This window comes from Nerophis lumbriciformis, linkage group LG17 (assembly GCF_033978685.3).
Source record: "Nerophis lumbriciformis linkage group LG17, RoL_Nlum_v2.1, whole genome shotgun sequence".
In the NCBI taxonomy this organism is placed as follows: domain Eukaryota; kingdom Metazoa; phylum Chordata; class Actinopteri; order Syngnathiformes; family Syngnathidae; genus Nerophis; species Nerophis lumbriciformis.
In genome coordinates, this window is record NC_084564.2 from 5,074,327 (window position 1) to 5,093,969 (window position 19,643).

Consider the following 19,643-nt stretch of genomic DNA (forward strand, 5'->3'; position numbering starts at 1 on the left):
CTAACTGTTAGCATGCTAACTTTTTAGCTAATTTTGCAACCGTACAACACAAGAGTCATAACTTGGTCCGTGACCTATATTAACTGTTAGTATGCTAACATTAACATGCTAATTTTTTTCAACTATTTTTGCAACCGTTAACTCGAGTCATATAACTCGGAATTTGATATATGCTAACTGTTAGCATGCTAACTTTTTAGCTAATTTTACAACCATACAACTCAAGAGTCATAACTTGGTCCGTGACCTATATTAACTGTTAGTATGCTAACATTAACATGCTAATTTTTAAACTATTTTTGCAACCGTTTATCCGAGTCATGTAACTTGGAACTTGACATATGCTAACTGTTAGCATGGAAACTTTTTAGCCAATTTTTCAACCGTACAACTCAAGAGTCATAACTTGGTCCGTGACCTATATTAACTGTTAGCATGCTAACGTTAACAAGCTAACTTTTAATTGTATTATTATTGAAAGTTTGAATGGCAGACTGACCTCATATGTCAGGGATTCGAACAAAAGACCTCCAGGTACCAAATCCACTGCACACCCCGCCTAACACACACACACTTTCCACACCAAACAAAGGAACACAAACACATGTTTAGATGAAAAGGTGTGCAAATATAATTCCATTTCCAAAAAAAAAGGTACCAGAGACAAGGAGTAGGATGACTTTGTAAATATAAATATAAAATCAAGTCTCTGGCACGTCTTACAGTGCATGGTAGAACGTGGTCACCTTTAAAAGTTCATCACAACACAGTCATAAAACAGGATATGAAATATTCTTCCATATTTACATTTGGCGTGGAAGCTGTTATTAAATACTTGTAATAGAAAAAAAAAACACTAACTAGAAAAGCTACACTAAAGAGGATTCTTTTATAAGAAACACTTTTTTTAACCATCAAACTGAATTTTCTTTTAATTAACCTCTAAAGGCTTAGTGGCCACATGCGTGGACAGCACCTTTCAGCTCTTATTTCCAAAATTGTGTACACTACTGAATTGGGGTCTTATGGCCACGTATGTGGACACGTATACTGCCATCTGGTGGTGTCAGAAGAGTATAACATTTTTACAACTATTTTTGCAACGGTTAACTCGAGTCATATAACTTGGAATTTGATATATGCTAACTGTTAGCATGCTAACTTTATAGCTAATTTTAGAATCGGACAACTCAAGAGTCATAACTTGGTCCGTGACCTATATTAACTGTTAGTATACTAACATTAACATGCTAATTTTTTTAGCTAATTTTGCAACCGTCAACTCAAGAGTCATAACTTGGTCCGTGACCTATATTAACTGTTAGTATGCTAACATTAACAAGCTAACCTTTTTTAAGAAATGTTTCCGCAGTACACCTCAGTCATATAACTTGGAATTTTATATATCCTAACTATTAGCATGCTAACTTTTTAGCTAATTTTGCAACCGTACAACTCAAGAGTCATAACTTGGTCCATGACCTATATTAAATGTTCGTATGCTAACATTAACATGCTAATTTTTACAACTATTTTTGCAACGATTAACTCGAGTCCTAGAACTTGGAATTTGATATATGCTAACTTTTTAGCTAATTTTGCAACCGTACAACACAAGAGTCATAACTTGGTCCGTGACCTATATTAACTGTTAGTATGCTAACATTAACATGCTAATTTTTAAACTATTTTTGCAACCGTTAACTCGAGTCCTAGAACTTGGAATTGAAACCATCAAACTGAATTTTCGTTTAATTAACCTCTAAAGGCTTAGTGGCCACATGTGTGGACAGCACCTTTCAGCTCTTATGTCCAAAATTGTGTACACTACTGAATTGGGGTCTTATGGCCACGTATGTGGACACTTATACTGCCATCTGGTGGTGTCAGAAGAGTATAACATACAATGGAATTTGGGGGGAAAAAGTGTAAAAAAATTAAAACTAGCATGTCACTACACATGAAGTACACGTGTGTGTACTTATGGACTAAGTACATCATGATTTTTACTTTTTATTCTAATTAGGGTCCAATAAGTCCAAAGAGAAATAAAACAATCATGTAAACAAACAGCTTGGGCCTTAAGAGGGTAAATCAAGTTTGGGGTTTTGTCAGATGTAAAGTTACAACATATTCAAGGGGACACAATTAAATATTAAAAATTAAGTTGAGGCTTTAAAAAAAAAATTTTTTCAGAACATTTCAGTTCCTAGCATGCTTATCAGTAAGCTAATGGCTAACTACGAATGTAGCTTTTAGCTAGGCACTTCAAATGCTTGTTGGGGCTGTTAAGATGTTGGTTTGAACATCTTAAGACTTTAATATCAATCACTGCTTGATGGAGAACCGGAATCGTTTTAATTGTTTCGCCGTTTCACCGACTTTGTAGTAAACTGTGTGTGTTAACCTTGAATGCTTTGGAATGTGTTTAGACTAGCATATATTTTGTCTAGAGAGAGGGGGGGAGGAGAGAGGGTTTTGGGTCGGGGGAGACAGACCATTTTGGGCGGCGCAATAGAATGGTCTCAAAAAGTATATTTGCAAAGCTTTGAAAATATACAACAAAATACCTATTCTGTCTCCGGTGGGGGTTTTTTCCAACTCAGCTTTAAGTGTCGTAAAGAATTTGGGAGCGACTTGTGACTTGAATTCCCTGGGAGGAACAACTGGTCCAAAACGCAACACTAGCTTCGAGCTAACCGCAATGCTAATGGCCATGTTTTCGTTGGAAGTGATTAATACAGGTCTTCATATCCGGAGCGGTCTAGGCGGCCACACAGTGATTGGGCCTGCGGGACATGACGTAGCCTCTCCGACACACGCAGCGGAAAGAGCCGTCCGTGTTGACGCAGCGCGAGTTCACGCACGGGAAGTCCACGCCCGCGCCGTCCTCGCACTCGTTGACATCTGCGAACAAAACAGCGAGGTGACTCGGGGCCATACTTACCAACCTTGAGACCTCCGAATTCAGGAGATGGGGGGGTGGAGTCGGGGTGTATATTGTAGCCCGGAAGAGTTAGGACTGCAAGGGATTCTGGGTATTTGTCCTGTTGTGTGTACAATGTGGATGTTCTCCCGAAATGTGTTTTGGTGTGGGTTCACAGTGTGGCGCATATTTGTAACAGTGTTAAAGTTGTTTATACGGCCACCCTCAGTGTGACATGTATGGCTATTGACCAAGTATGCATGCATTCACTTGTGTGTGTCTGTAGAAGCCGCATACAACATGTGACTGGGCCAACTCTTGTTGTTGAAGTGTGTTGTGCTTATTGTCATTTAATCAACATTATTACATGTGTATTTGTCGCCATCATGTGGTCAGGGCAGTTACTACATCTTTGAGAAGTGTGCGCTTTGAATCAGACTTTATTGACCGGAAGTTGCATAACTTGCCAACCCTCCCGAATTTTCCGGGAGACTCCCGAAATTCAGCGCCTCTCCCGAAAACCTCCCGGGACAAATATTCTCCCGAAATTCAGCCGGAGCTGGAGGCCACGCCCCCTCCAGCTCAATGCGGACCTGAGTGAGGACAGCCTTTTTTTTTTTTTTTTTATGACGGGAGGAAAACAGGGTGACAAGAACTAAATCATCCAGACTAGAGATACATTGTATTATTATGTTTATCTTACCTAAAAATAAATATATTTATTAATTAAAAAAAAAAAACGAAATACATTTTTTACTATATTTTGCTAAAAACATCAAAATTAATTGTATTTTTATTTGTATTTTTTCTGACTCCTTATTACATCCAGCCATAGAATTATACATTAAAATATACATATTGGAAATAATTAATTTTAAATGAACATAATAATTCATTTAAAATGACCATATTTAATTATTAAAATAATTGCTTGTTTATCAAAAACTTTAGCATTTTATTCATTACATTTTGAAGCTCTCAGAAGCCAAGTTATGTTATATCTGTCATGTCTGTGTGATCATGTTTTGTTTTAGTAATGTTCGGTTTAAATTTTGGACTTTTTGTGCACTTTTGTTTTGTTTTGTCACCATAGCAACCATTAGTTTCACCTGTCACGTCACGCACCTGTTCCACGTTTGGACTCATTGTGCACTCTTGTCACCATAGCAACCATTAGTTTTCACCTGTCACGTCACGCACCTGTTTCACGTTTTGAGTCACGCACCTGCTTTCACTAATCATGTCCATAGTATTTAAGTTCATTCATTTTCTGTTGTTCGTCCTGACGACATCCCCGCATTTATGCTCCTGCACTCTCTCCACACCCTGATGACCCTTGCTACTCTTTTTTTCATGCCGGTTCCATGCCAAGTAAGTTTTTGTTTGTTAAGCCACAGTTAGTGTTTTGTTTAATTGTTCATAGTTTCTGCCAATGTGCAAGTTTTGTGTTTAAAGTCTAGTTTTGTACCTCCGCCCCTGTGCGCGCTTTTCGTTTATTCCTTTTTTGATAGTTTAAATAAATCATGTACCCACCTTCAAGCCTTGACCAGTCCAGTTCATTTGCACCACGGGAGAACAAACCAAGCCATAGTCCAAGTCCTGACAATATTCCTTAAGATTTATTTATGCAAGTTTGAAGTATCAATTATCTAAACACAGTTTTGTTTGCATATTTTCTGGATGTATATCTATATATATATATATATATATATATATATATATATATATATATATATATGTATGTGTGGGAAAAAAAATCACAAGACTATTTCATCTCTACAGGCCTGTTTCATGAGGGGGTACCCTCAATCATCAGGAGAATTTAATGGGAGCATTCGCATACCATGGTTTATATAGGGCACAGAGTGGGTGGGTACAGGCTGGTGTAGGGGCGTGGTGATTGGCTCATGTGTTACCTAGGAGGTGTTTCCGTCTATGGCGGCATGCTGTTACAATTTCGCTGCGCTTGTTGAGGGATGACAGGTCTGGACGGTAAATAATAAACAGTTTCTCTTTCAAGCATAGGTTGCATCTTTTATTACCACTATTGTAAGGTGTGCTGGATGCAAGAATTTGCCATGTTATTGAATATTCAACATTATTGTCTTTGAGGTCCCAAATGTGTTTGCTGAGTTCTGTGGTATTCCGCAGGTTTTTGTTCCTGAAAGAAGCCTTGTGATTGTTCCATCTGGTTTTGAATTCTCCCTCGGTTAATCCTACATATGTGTCGGATGTGTTAATGTCCTTGCGTATTACCTTAGATTGGTAGACAACTGATGTTTGTAAGCACCCCCCGTTGAGAGGGCAATCAGGTTTCTTTCGGCAGTTACAGCCTTTGTTGGTTTTGGAGTCGCTCTGTCTGCGGGCCGACGGCTCATTTGCAATTGTTTTGTTGTGGTTTGAGATGATTTGTCGTATATTGTTCATGCAGCTGTAGCTCAATTTAATGTTGTTCTTGTTGAATACTTTTCTTAGGGTGTTGTCTTTGGGAAAGTGTTTGTCAATCAGATTGAGGAATTTGTGTCCAATGTTAGTTGAGACGTTTTTGCTGTATGGGGGGTTGTACCAGATGATGTCGTTTTCGTTTTCTGTTTATTATTTACCGTCCAGACCTGTCATCCCTCAACAAGCGCAGCGAAATTGTAACAGCATGCCGCCATAGACGGAAACACCTCCTAGGTAGTAACACATGAGCCAATCACCACGCCCCTACACCAGCCTGTACCCACCCACTCTGTGCCCTATACAAACCATGGTATGCGAATGCTCCCATTAAAATCTCCTGATGATTGAGGGTACCCCCCCTCATGAAACAGGCCTGTAGAGATGAAATAGTCTTGTGATTTTTTTTCCCCACACATACATATATTGCGCTCTACTACGGTATCGAGCACTATTTTTTGGATAACCTTATTAAGACACATATATATATATATATATATATATATATATATGTATATATATATATATATGTGTATATATATATATATATGTATGAAATACTTGACTTGGTGAATTCTAGCTGTCAATATACTTCTCCCCTCTTAACCACGCCCCCGCCTTCAACCACGCCCCCGACCACGCCCCCCACCTCCCGAAATCGGAGGTCTCAAGGTTGGCAAGTATGCATAAGCCAAGCAGAGAAATATTTGATATATACTTTATGGTGGTTCTTTTCGAAGAAATACTGCATATATCTTTTGTTTAAGGTTGCATCGCCGGTATGTATCATAAGTTGAACTTTGAAACTTGGTTTTTGTCTAAAATACTTCGAGCTAAATTTACGATTTGTGATGTATAAAGAGATCTTTGTCGTGCGCGTTAATTTGCGATGTCATCTGAGATGGCGTCGTAGTACAAATTCACTTTTGTTTACCTTCTCATGCGTTAAGTTGTAAGGTAGCATTACATAAGGGCCGGCCCGTGGCATAGGCCGTATAGGCAAATGCTAAGGGCGCCGTCCATCAGGGGGCGCCACGCCAGTGCCACAAATGTTGGAGAAAAAAAAAGAAAAAAAAAAAGTTGGTACTATTATTTCTAAATACAAAAAATAATCCCCCGTTAATTAAAATGCAAAGTAAAGCCTATTTAATAGAAATAGTATTTGTTACAACATTACGCCCTCCTCCCCCCGCACGGTGCGCCCCCTCCCTTCCCGTATCATGACTCTTTTTGGACGTCACCACATCAAAAAATCAACACAAGATGTCAAAACGGCCAAAACTGTCAGGTGCCCAGGGAAGAAAAAGGAGAAAAGAAGAGGAGGAGAAACGAGAAAAGACAGAGGTAGCAGGTAGGTAACGTTAGCCTACATGAAATTATTTGTCTGTTACAGAATGTGATAGTAGCTGGCTTTTTAGCATTAAACTAATGTTACATGATTCGGCAATTGCTAATCAATAAATAGCTAGTTCTGTTTTAGCGTCGGGTTAATATTGTGGAGGGGGCTAAATTGTTATGGAAAATAATAATGTAACGTTAGGTAATTACAGTACTCCCACCTTACATTCCTCAGGGACATTTGTATTAGATCTTTTAAGCAGGTGTTTTTTGTTTACATTGTTATTGCCTTCTGGTTAGCTAATGTTTGCCCTGCAGGTAATAGTCACTTTTCCACCCCTTTATATATTAGGTATAGATGTAAGTAAAAAAAAAAAAAGGTCAAAGACAAAGCTATTCGGGTTCTTGTGAGTATATACACTTCACTGCCGATGTGGGGGGGCGCCACCTAAAATCTTGCTTAGGGCGCCAGATTGGTTAGGGCCGGGCCTGCATTACATACAGGACTGTCTCAGAAAATTACAATATTGTGATAAAGTTCTTTATTTTATTTTTTTATTATTAATTAATATTAATATTAAAAAAACAAAAATGTCATACATTCTGGATTCATTACACAACAACTGAAATATTGCAAGCCTTTTATTATTTTAATATTGCTGATTATGGCATACAGCTTAAGAAAACTCAAAAATCCCATCTCAAAAAATGTGAACATTTCCTCAGAGCAAGTAAAAAAAAAAAGATTTATAACAGCAAAACAAAATCAAACATTTGAAAATGTCAATTAATGCACTCAGTACTTGGTTGGGAATCCTTTTGCACGGATTACTGCATCAATGCGGCGTGGCATGGAGGCAATCAGCCTGTGGCATTGCTGAGGTGTTATGGATGCCCAGGATGCTTCATTTGCATTATTGGGTCTGGTGTCTTTCAGCTTCTTCTTCACAATACCCCACAAATTCTCTATGGGGTTCAGGTCAGGGGAGTTGGCAGGCCAATGGAGGACAGTAATGCCATGGTCAGTACACCAGTTACTGGTGGTTTTGGCACTGCTGGATCATGCTAGAAAATGAAATCATCATCTCCATAAAGCTTTTCAACAGATGGGAAGCATGTAGTGCTCTAAAATCTCTTGGTACACAGCTGCATTGACTCTGGACTTGATGAAACACAGTGGACCAACACCAGCAGCTGACATGGCTCCCCAAACCATTGCTGACTGTGGGAACTTCACACTGGATTTCAAGCAACTTGGATTTTGCTCCTCTCCAGCCTTCCTCCAGACTCTAGCGCCTTGACTTCCAAATGAAATACAAAACTTGCTTTCGTCTGAAAACGGGACTCTGGACCACTCTGCAACTGTCCAGTGCTTCTTTTCCATAGCCCAAGTCAGACGCTTCTAGAGATTTTAGAGCACTACATGCTTCCATCTGTTGAAAAGCTCTATGGCAGGGGTGCTCATTACGTCGATCGCGAGCTACCGGTCGATCGCGGAGGGTGTGTCAGTCGATCACCAGCCAGGCATTAAAAAAATAGTCCTAAAAATGAGCGATCATAAATCTTCACTATGACGTCACTTTCGTCACTTGATTGACATTCACGGCACCCGAGGGTCTTCTGAGATGACGCTGGCTGCTGCCAGCTTATTAAAATTACCGACTGGAAGGCGAGAAACACTTTATTTCAACAAACTCTGGCGCCGTACCTGTCGTCAAAACTCCAAAGACCGACTGCACAGTTGCGCTAACAAAATAAGAGTCTCAGAAAGCTGGCGTGCACAAGCTAGCAAGCTACGGAGTTTGCCGACAATGTATTTCTTGTAAAGTGTATACAAAGGAGTACGGAAGCTGGACAAATAAGATGCCAAAAACCAACCACTTTCATGTGGTATTGGACAGAAAGGAGGACTTTTTTTCTCCTCCATTCGAAAATGCGGACGTTATCATCACCACTGTCTGATTCCAATCAATGCAAGTCATCAGAATCAGGTAATACACCAACTTATATTCTTGTCTTCATGAAAGAAAGGAATCTATATGTGTTAAACATGCTTGTATTATCTTTAAACACCTTTAACTTATTAACAATATTAACTATATGTGTTAAACATGCTTGTATTATCTTTAAACACCTTTAACTTGTTAACAATATTAACTATATGTGTTAAACATGCTTGTATTATCATTAAACACCTTTAAGTTGTTAACAATATTAACTATATGTATTAAACATTCCTGTATTATCATTAAACACCTTTAATTTTTTAACAATATTAACTATATGTGTTAAACATGCTTGCATTATCATTAAACACCTTTAACTTGTTAACAAAAACATATGTTTCATAAATAAGTAAATGTAAATTATATATATGAATGAGGTAGATCCCCACGACTTGATCAATTGAAAAGTAGCTCGCCTGCAGAAAAAGTGTGAGCACCCCTGCTCTATTGAGGTGATGATTTCATTTTTCCAGCATGATCTGGCACCTGCCCACAGTGCCAAAACCACCAGTAACTGGTGTACTGACCATGGCATTACTGTCCTCCATTGGCCTGACAACTCCCCTGACATGAACCCCATAGAGAATGTGTGGGGTATTGTGAAGAAGAAGCTGAAAGACACCAGACCCAATAATGCAAATGAAGCATCCTGGGCATCCATAACACCTCAGCAATGCCACAGGCTGATTGCCTCCATGCCACGCCGCATTGATGCAGTAATCCATGCAAAAGGATTCCCAACCAAGTACTGAGTGCATTAATTGACATTTTCAAATGTTTGATTTTGTTTTGTTGTTAAAAATCTTTTTTTTTTACTTGCTCTGAGGAAATATTAAATTTTTTTGAGATGGGATTTTTGAGTTTTCTTAAGCTGTATGCCATAATCAGCAATATTAAAATAATAAAAGGCTTGCAATATTTCAGTTGATGTGTAATGAATCCAGAATGTATGACATTTTTGTTTTTTTAAATTGTATTACAGAAAATAAAGAACTTTATCACAATATTCTAATTTTCTGAGACAGTCCTGTATATATGAACATACCTGCCAACTTTTGAAATCAGAAAAACCTAGTAGCCCGGGTCCAGGGGCCGCAGGGCCCGGTAGGTCCAGGACAAAGTCCTGGTGGAGGGTTCAGGGCTTCGCCCCCCGACGCAAAATGATTATTAGCATTCAGACAGGTTAAAATGTTGCTAAAACCATCACTTTTCTATCAGTCACAGTGACTTTTCAAAACAAAAATATTACAGCAAAAATCATATGGGTTGATTGACATGTTTATTCTGTAAGCTAACTTCAATAGTTTGAAATTATTTTGACAGTTAATGCCAGTTATCCTGTCAACCTTTCACAAGACTTCAATTTGTTAATTGAAAGTAAAGAGTATAAACACTTTTTACAGTAAACAAATGGTAAAACAGTACTAAACAATTCCATTAAAAAAAAAATTGGTGTCATTATTAACTTTCTGTCCAAGCTTGTATAATCTACTGCCTTGTTCAATTGTAAAAAATATTCTGTGCCTAAAATTCACATTTCTATCACAATTATCATACTGTAAACATGGTAAGCTAACTTCATTAAAATTAATAGTCCTGTCAATAGCATGGAATTACAATTCAAATGTAGTTTTTTTGCAAGCCTTTCAAAAGAATTCAAAATATGAAAAATTCATGAAAATTAATTGAAGCCATCAGACACTTGAAAAGTGGCACATCACATCTCTAATGTAATCATTTGAACTTTTCAACAGAAATAGCACTGCAAAAATATTAAGGACATACTTCTGTATTTTGGTAGTTATGCTGTCAACATTTAACAAGATTTCTTCAACTTGGACTTGAAAGCATAAATAGTATAAACACATTTAACAGTATAACAGTACTAAACAATTCCAATAGATAACATTGGTGTCATTACCTTTTTGTTTGCTCAATTATTGCCTCCGTAAATAAAACTTCGGCATTTATCACATCCAAAGAATCTGTTTGGGCGACGAAAAACGTTGAAAGTTTTCCACTTGTATCGCTAGCAACGGCATTAGACTTGTGTTTTTTTGTCCCAACGTGGTCTTTTACATCGCTAATTCCTCCGTGTCCGATCGAAAAATCTTGTCTGCACAAGGTGCAATTCGCGTAGTTTTCACCCTTTTTGGAACGGATAATTATTCCCGGATAGGCTTTTGAATATTCTTCACGGAATGACTGTAGTTTTCTTTTCGGTTTAAGCAGGCCCTAACCAATCTGGCGCCCTAGGCAAGATTTTAGGTGGCGCCCCCCCACATCGGCAGTGAAGTGTATATACTCACAAGAAACTGAATAGCTTTGTCTTTGACCTTTTTTTTTTTTTACTTACAACTATACCTAATATATAAAGGGGTGGAAAAGTGACTATTACCTGCAGGGCAAACATTAGCTAACCAGAAGGCAATAACAATGTAAACAAAAAACACCTGCTTAAAAGATCTAATACAAATGTACCTGAGGAATGTAAGGTGGGAGTACTGTAATTACCTAACGTTACATTATTATTTTCCATAACAATTTAGCCCCCTCCACAATATTAACCCGACGTTAAAACAGAACTAGCTATTTATTGATTAGCAATTGCCGAATCATGTAACATTAGCTTAATGCTAAAAAGCCAGCTACTATCACATTCTGTGACAGACAAATAATTTCATGTAGGCTAACGTTACCTACCTGCTAACTCTGTCTTTTTCTCGTTTCTCCTCCTCTTCTTTTCCCTTTTTTCTTCCCTGGGCACCTGACAGTTTTGCCCGTTTTGACATCTTGTGTTGATTTTTTGATGTGGTGACGTCCAAAAAGAGTCATGATACGGGAAGGGAGGGGGCGCACCGTGCGGGGGGAGAGGGGGCGTAATGTTGTAACAAATAATATTTCTATTAAATAGGCTTTACTTTGCATTTTAATTAACGTGGGATTATTTTTTGTATTTAGAAATAATAGTACCAACTTTTTTTTTTTCTTTCTTTTTTTCTCCAACATTTGTGGCACTGGCGTGGCGCCCCCTGATGGACGGCGCCCTTAGCATTTGCCTATACGGCCTATGCCACGGGCCGGCCCTGGGTTTAAGACTCGTTTGCGATTTTTCTCCGGCTGATTCCATGATCGTTCGCTCGTTTGGAAACAATGGGCAACAGGTGCCTCGTGCTTGGCAGCGGTGCTATAAATAGCCTCGCACATGGCATTCGGAATGGCTCGATAGGAAGTTACGGGAAGCAGTGTCGATTGTCATTGTTGTTACGCGATTTCGTGAATAAAACTTAAAAAAAAATTTTTTTTTAATTAATGAAAAACCGTATTTTTTATCACTGCAACCGTAACCCGGAATAGGTTGATGAAAACCGTACTAATTACGGGAAGACCGGAGTAGTTAGCAGGTATGTTTTCGGGAGGGGCACTGAAATTCGAGAGTCTTGGCAAGTATGCTTGGAGCTAAAAGAAGAAGTGGTCGTGTCGCACCTGTGCACGTCATGGTGGTCATGTCCAGCTGGTAACCGTGGTAACAGTCGCAGGTGTAGCCCTCGTCCACGCGGATGCAGCTGCCGTTCTGGCAGTCGTGGAGGAATCCACAATCCTCCGCCGCGCTCAGTCCGGCGTAGGAGTCGTAACGCCCTGAGGAGCACAGGAAGTGAATCCGTCGCTGTCGCCGTGCTTTGCCGGTCCGTTATTTCTCCCGCAAAACTCACTCTCGTACACCCTTCTCAGGGCCCCGCCCCCTCTGCTCCTGTCACCGCCGAAGGGGGGGAACGGCGGCCCCGGCCCCCAAGAGTCCTCCTCTTCCTCCTCGTAGGCTCCCGGTCGAGGAGCCAGGCCCAGAGGAGGAGTGCCAGGCCGGGGGTCCGAAGGCCTGAACGGCGATCCACCGGGGTCGGTGTAGTAACCACTGCAACATAGAACGGACGTGTCAATGCAACATCTGCTGGGTATTCATACGCCTCAGAAAGTAGTCCCCTCTCACTCAAAGGGCTCTCCTCGGTAAACGGCGCCAGGCAGGCTGAGGCTGGCCTGAGGCCGGCCACCCCCTCCCGGGGAGTAATCCTCATAGTCCTCGGGACCCCCGTAGTCCGTGCTGGGGGGGAAAGTGTCGCTACTGAAGGGAGGGAAGAACAGGGGAGCTGAGCGGGAGCAGAAGGGAAGTCGAAAAGGAGATCAGATGAGAATTCTAGAAATGAAAATAACAAATATAATTCTTACCTCCCACTCTTCCTCGTTCAGGTGTCTCCGGTCCAGTCGAGTCCGGGAAAGGTTGGGGAAACACGGGAGGAGCAAACGAGCTGCACAGGCTGGCAAAGTCATCTGTGGACACACCACCACTTTAAAAGGGGACTGCACTTTTTTTGTTTTGGAATGTTGCCTATCGTTCACAATCATTATGAGAGACAAGAAGACAAAAGTTGTTTTCTTTGCAGTCTAACTCATACTTGCCAACCCTCCCGAATTTTCCGGGAGACTCCCCAAATTCAGCGCCTCTCCCGAAAACCTCCCGGGACAAATATTCTCCCGAAAATGTCCCGATTTTCAGCCGGAGCTGGAGGCCACGCCCCCTCCAGCTCCATGCGGACCTGAGTGAGGACAGCCTTTTTTCCCGACGGGAGGACAAGAACTAAATCATCCAGACTAGAGATCAATTGTATTATTATGTTTATCTTACCTAAAAATACATATATTTATTAATTAAAAAAAAAAAAAACTAAATCAATTTTTACTATATTTTGCTAAAAACATCAAAATTAATTGTATTTTTATTTGTATTTTTTCCTGACTCCTTATTACATCCAGCCATAGAATTATACATTAAAATAAACATATTTGAAATAATTAATTTTAAATTATCATAATAATTCATTTAAAATGACCATATTTAATTATTAAAATAATTGCTTGTTTATCAACAACTTTAGCATTTTATTCATTACATTTTGAAGCTCTCAGAAGCCAAGTTTTGTTATATTCCTTAAGATTTATTTATGCACGTTTGAAGTATCAATTATCTAAACACAGTTTTGTTTGCATATTTTCAGGATGTAGATATATATGTATATGTATATATATATATATATATATATATATATATATATATATATATGTATGTGTGGGAAAAAAATCACAAGACTATTTCATCTCTACAGGCCTGTTTCATGAGGGGGGGTATCCTCAATCATCAGGAGATTTTAATGGGAGCATTCGCATACCATGGTTTATATAGGGCACAGAGTGGGTGGGTACAGGCTGGCCTAGGGGCGTGGTGATTGGCTCATGTGTTACCTAGGAGGTGTTTCCGTCTATGGCGGCATGTTGTTACAATTTCGCTGCGCTTGTTGAGGGATGACAGGTCTGGACGGTAAATAATAAACAGTTTCTCTTTCAAGCATAGGTTGCATCTTTTATTACCACTATTGTAAGGTGTGCTGGATGCAAGAATTTGCCATGTTATTGAATATTCAACATTATTGTCTTTGAGGTCCCAAATGTGTTTGCTGAGTTCTGTGGTATTTCGCAGGTTTTTGTTCCTGAAAGAAGCCTTGTGATTGTTCCATCTGGTTTTGAATTCTCCCTCGGTTAATCCTACATATGTGTCGGATGTGTTAATGTCCTTGCGTATTACCTTAGATTGGTAGACAACTGATGTTTGTAAGCACCCCCCGTTGAGAGGGCAATCAGGTTTCTTTCGACAGTTACATCCTTTGTTGGTTTTGGAGTCGCTCTGTCTGGGGGTCGACGGCTCATTTGCAATTGTTTTGTTGTGGTTTGAGATGATTTGTCGTATATTGTTCATGCAGCTGTAGCTCAATTTAATGTTGTTCTTGTTGAATACTTTTCTTAGGATGTTGTCTTTGGGAAAGTGTTTGTCAATCAGATTGAGGAATTTGTGTCCAATGTTCGTTGAGACGTTTTTCAACAAGAACAACATTAAATTGAGCTACAGCTGCATGAACAATATACGACAAATCATCTCAAACCACAACAAAACAATTGCAAATGAGCCGTCGACCCCCAGACAGAGCGACTCCAAAACCAACAAAGGATGTAACTGTCGAAAGAAACCTGATTGCCCTCTCAACGGGGGGTGCTTACAAACATCAGTTGTCTACCAATCTAAGGTAATACGCAAGGACATTAACACATCCAACACATATGTAGGATTAACCGAGGGAGAATTCAAAACCAGATGGAACAATCACAAGGCTTCTTTCAGGAACAAAAACCTGCGAAATACCACAGAACTCAGCAAACACATTTTGGACCTCAAAGACAATAATGTTGAATATTCAATAACATGGCAAATTCTTGCATCCAGCACACCTTACAATAGTGGTAATAAAAGATGCAACCTATGCTTGAAAGAGAAACTGTTTATTATTTACCGTCCAGACCTGTCATCCCTCAACAAGCGCAGCGAAATTGTAACAACATGCCGCCACAGACGGAAACACCTCCTAGGTAACACATGAGCCAATCACCACGCCCCTAGGCCAGCCTGTACCCACCCACTCTGTGCCCTATATAAACCATGGTATGCGAATGCTCCCATTAAAATCTCCTGATGATTGAGGGTACCCCCCCTCATGAAACAGGCCTGTAGAGATGAAATAGTCTTGTGATTTTTTTCCCACACATACATATATTGCGCTCTACTACGGTATCGAGCACTATTTTTTGGATAACCTTATTAAGACATATATATATATATATATATATATATATATATATATATATATATATATGTATACACAGTATATAGCTGTCAATATACTCCTCCCCTCTTAACCACGCCCCGCCCCACCCCCGACCACGCCCCCACCCGCCCACCTCCCGAAATCAGAGGTCTCAAGGTTGGCAAGTATGGTCTAACTTATACAAATAATCTCGTTCTAGTTGGCTAGCAATGCAGCTAATGGGAGCAATCAGTTCTACCTCTAAATTACTTTAAAAATGCATTCAAAAACCGTCACCAATACTTTATTTACGTTCTGTAAGCTGTATATATAGTGACATAGTTATTGTAAGAGCGAACACTCAGGCAGGCCAGTCTAGTACCCGCACTCTTTTACTATGAAGCCATGTTGATGTAACACGTGGCTTGGCATTGTCTTGCTGAAATAAGCAGGGGCGTCCATGGTAACGTTGCTTGGATGGCAACATATGTTGCTCCAAAAACCTGTATGTACCTTTCAGCATTAATGGTGCCTTCACATATGTGTAAGTTACCCATGTCTTGGGCACTAATACACCCCCATACCATCACACATGCTGGCTTTTACACTTTGCGCCTATAACAATCCGGATGGTTCTTTTCCTCTTTGGTCCGGAGGACACGACGTCCATAGTTTCCAAAAACAATTTGAAATGTGGACTTGTCAGACCACAGAACACTTTTCCACTTTGTATCAGTCCATCTTAGATGAGCTCAGCCCCAGCGAAGCCGACGGCGTTTCTGGGTGTTGTTGATAAACGGTTTTCGCCTTGCATAGGAGAGTTTTAACTTACACTTAAAGATGTAGCGACCAACTGTAGTTACTGACGTTGGGTTTCTGAAGTGTTCCTGAGCCGATGTGGTGATATCCTTCACACACTGATGTCGCTTGTTGATGCAGTACAGCCTGAGGGATGGAAGGTCACGGACTTAGCTGCTTACGTGCAGTGATTTCTCCAGATTCTTTGAACCCTTTGATGATATTACGGAGCGTAGATGGCGAAATCCCTAAACTCCTTGCAATAGCTGGTTGAGAAAGGTTTTTCTTAAACTGTTCAACAATTTGCTCACGCATTTGTTGACAAAGTGGTGACCCTCGCCCCGTCCTTGTTTGTGAATGACTGAGCATTTCATGGAATCTACTTTTATACCCAATCATGGCACCCACCTGTTCCCAATTAGCCTGCACACCTGTGGGATGTTCCAAATAAGTGTTTGATGAGCATTCCTCAACTTTATCAGTATTTATTGCCACCTTTCCCAACTTCTTTGTCACGTGTTGCTGGCATCAAATTCTAAAGTTAATGATTATTTGCAAAAAATAAAATGTTTATCAGTTTGAACATCAAATATGTTGTCTTTGGAGCACATTCAACTGAATATGGGTTGAAAAGGATTTGCAAATCATTGTATTCCGTTTATATTTACATCTAACACAATTTCCCAACTCATATGGAAACGGGGTTTGTAGTATCTGTAAAGTATTATTTCATGTTTTGTTTGTACACAGCTAGCCAGACAGTGTATGTACTGTAGTTGTAATAACACGCATGACGTGCTGCGTGTATCATGGTCGATATGTGGTGACTTTACTGATGGACAGTTTATTTGGGGTAAGCACTCCATTTATGTCGAAGTAGCTTGTCTCCAAGTTCCATATTTATAGCGTCCAAATCAGTTTCATTCCCCTCGCCCGGCTTTCGTTTGCTCCAACGTCTCACTCTTGCTTTGTGCTGGCTTCTATAAGCAGTAGTTCATCCTCAGTATATTCAGCTTCAAAACTATAAGGTTGTGAATCCTCATTTGTCCAAAAATAGTCGTCTTTGTTGTCTGTTACCAAGTCTGCCATGATTAGAACACACACGCGCGTTTGATTCCGGAAGTAGGAACACACATGTTGCCAGAAGTCAGACATGCGGTGCTATGGAAACAGAAATCAATGTGCAGAAGAAATAAATCCCGGAAATGATTAAAATTATCAAAATACTGTATATAGTGAACATATTACATATTGTTATGAAGGTGTCTGTTACTACATTATATATATACTTGCAGTGTGTATATTGTACATATTACATATTGTTATGAAGGTGTCTGTTACTACATTATATATATACTTGCAGTGTGTATATTGTACATATTACATATTGTTATGAAGGTGTCTGTTACTACATTATATATATACTTGCAGTGTGTATATTGTACATATTACATATTGTTATGAAAGTGTCTGTTACTACATTATATATATACTTGCAGTGTGTATATTGTACATAGTACATATTGTTATGAAAGTGTCTGTTACTACATTATATATATACTTGCAGTGTGTATATTGTACATATTACATATTGTTATGAAGGTGTCTGTTACTACATTATATATATACTTGTGTCTGTTACTACATTATATATATACTTGCAGTGTGTATATTGTACATATTACATATTGTTATGAAGGTGTCTGTTACTACATTATATATATACTTGTGTCTGTTACTACATTATATATATACTTGCAGTGTGTATATTGTACATATTACATATTGTTATGAAGGTGTCTGTTACTACATTATATATATACTTGTGTCTGTTACTACATTATATATATACTTGCAGTGTGTATATTGTACATATTACATATTGTTATGAAGGTGTCTGTTACTACATTATATATATACTTGCAGTGTGTATATTGTACATATTACATATTGTTATGAAAGTGTCTGTTACTACATTATATATATACTTGCAGTGTGTATATTGTACATATTACATATTATTATGAAAGTGTCTGTTACTACATTATATATATATACTTGCAGTGTGTATATTGTACATATTACATGTTGTTATGAAGGTGTCTGTTACTACATTATATATATATACTTGCAGTGTGTATATTGTACATATTACATATTGTTATGAAAGTGTCTGTTACTACATTATATATACTGTATACTTGCAGTGTGTATATTGTACATATTACATATTGTTATGAAAGTGTCTGTTACTACATTATATATATATACTTGCAGTGTGTATATTGTACATATTACATATTGTTATGAAAGTGTCTGTTACTACATTATATATATACTTGCAGTGTGTATATTGTACATATTACATATTGTTATGAAGATGTCTGTTACTACATTATATATATACTTGCAGTGTGTATATTGTACATATTACATATTGTTATGAAGGTGTCTGTTACTAGATTATAAATATACTTGCAGTGTGTATATTGTACATATTACATATTGTTATGAAGGTGTCTGTTACTACATTATATATATACTTGCAGTGTGTATATTGTACATATTACATATTGTTATGAAAGTGTCTGTTACTACATTATATATATACTTGCAGTGTGTATATTGTACATATTACATATTGTTATGAAAGTGTCTGTTACTACATTATATATATACTTGCAGTGTGTATATTGTACGTCCGGCTGGAAATCGGGAGAATGGTTGTCCCGGGAGATTTTCGGGAGAGGCACTGAAATTCGGGAGTCTCCCGGAAAATTCTGGAGGGTTGGCAAGTATGCGATCTAGAAAACATGTTGTCTCACCAGAGTCGGTGGCAGGGCAGAGGGCACACTCCATGCCCCAGCCGTCGCCATAGAGACAGCAGCAGTCCGTGAAGGTGACCTGCGCCCCCAAGAGGGGACTCTGACACATGAAGTCGGCGCTGACGGTCTGCCAGCACACTGACAGGTTCTCATCTGCAGCACAAATGAAGTCAGTGTCCCTCATGGATATATTCACCGCCTGCATTGGTCCTTGAAGGCGGCTCACCCAGGTTGAGGTGAGACGAGTTGACACAGTTGCGCTGGGTGTCGTCCAGCACCAGAGGCGGCGGACAGCTGCAGTAATACGAACCGATTGTGTTGACACACTGGCCTCCAACACACGTCTCCTGCTCACACTCGTCCAGGTCTGAAGACACAAATACACTTTCACACGTATTCTGACATTTCTGCATAAAAAACTCAGGAAACAAATATATAATAAATACAATATCACCATAATATTGAATAATAATACAAGATTATCACTTATGGGAAATAAGTAGGGATGTCCGATAATGGCTTTTTGCTGATATCGTCCAACTCTTTAATTACCAATACCGATATCAACCGATACCGATATATACAGTGGTGGAATTAACACATTATTATGCCTAATTTGGACAAC

General features: G+C 39.1%; 1 protein-coding gene across 5 annotated transcripts in view; it reads right to left on the bottom strand.

The window, feature by feature from the left end:
* Window positions 1-607: 607 nt before the first annotated feature.
* The window catches only part of ltbp4 (latent transforming growth factor beta binding protein 4), a 129,929-nt gene continuing 110,893 nt past the window's right edge, over window positions 608-19,643 (bottom strand). For all 5 annotated transcript variants that reach the window (XM_061972260.1, XM_061972261.1, XM_061972262.1 and 2 more), the window contains 7 exons: window positions 19,245-19,385; window positions 19,019-19,171; window positions 12,934-13,035; window positions 12,698-12,854; window positions 12,426-12,622; window positions 12,199-12,351; window positions 608-2,907 (listed from right to left, as the gene is read on the bottom strand). In XM_061972260.1, the coding sequence (XP_061828244.1) occupies window positions 2,765-2,907; window positions 12,199-12,351; window positions 12,426-12,622; window positions 12,698-12,854; window positions 12,934-13,035; window positions 19,019-19,171; window positions 19,245-19,385 (1,046 nt within the window). In that variant the 3' untranslated portion in view covers window positions 608-2,764. The remainder of the gene's footprint in view (window positions 2,908-12,198; window positions 12,352-12,425; window positions 12,623-12,697; window positions 12,855-12,933; window positions 13,036-19,018; window positions 19,172-19,244; window positions 19,386-19,643) is intronic.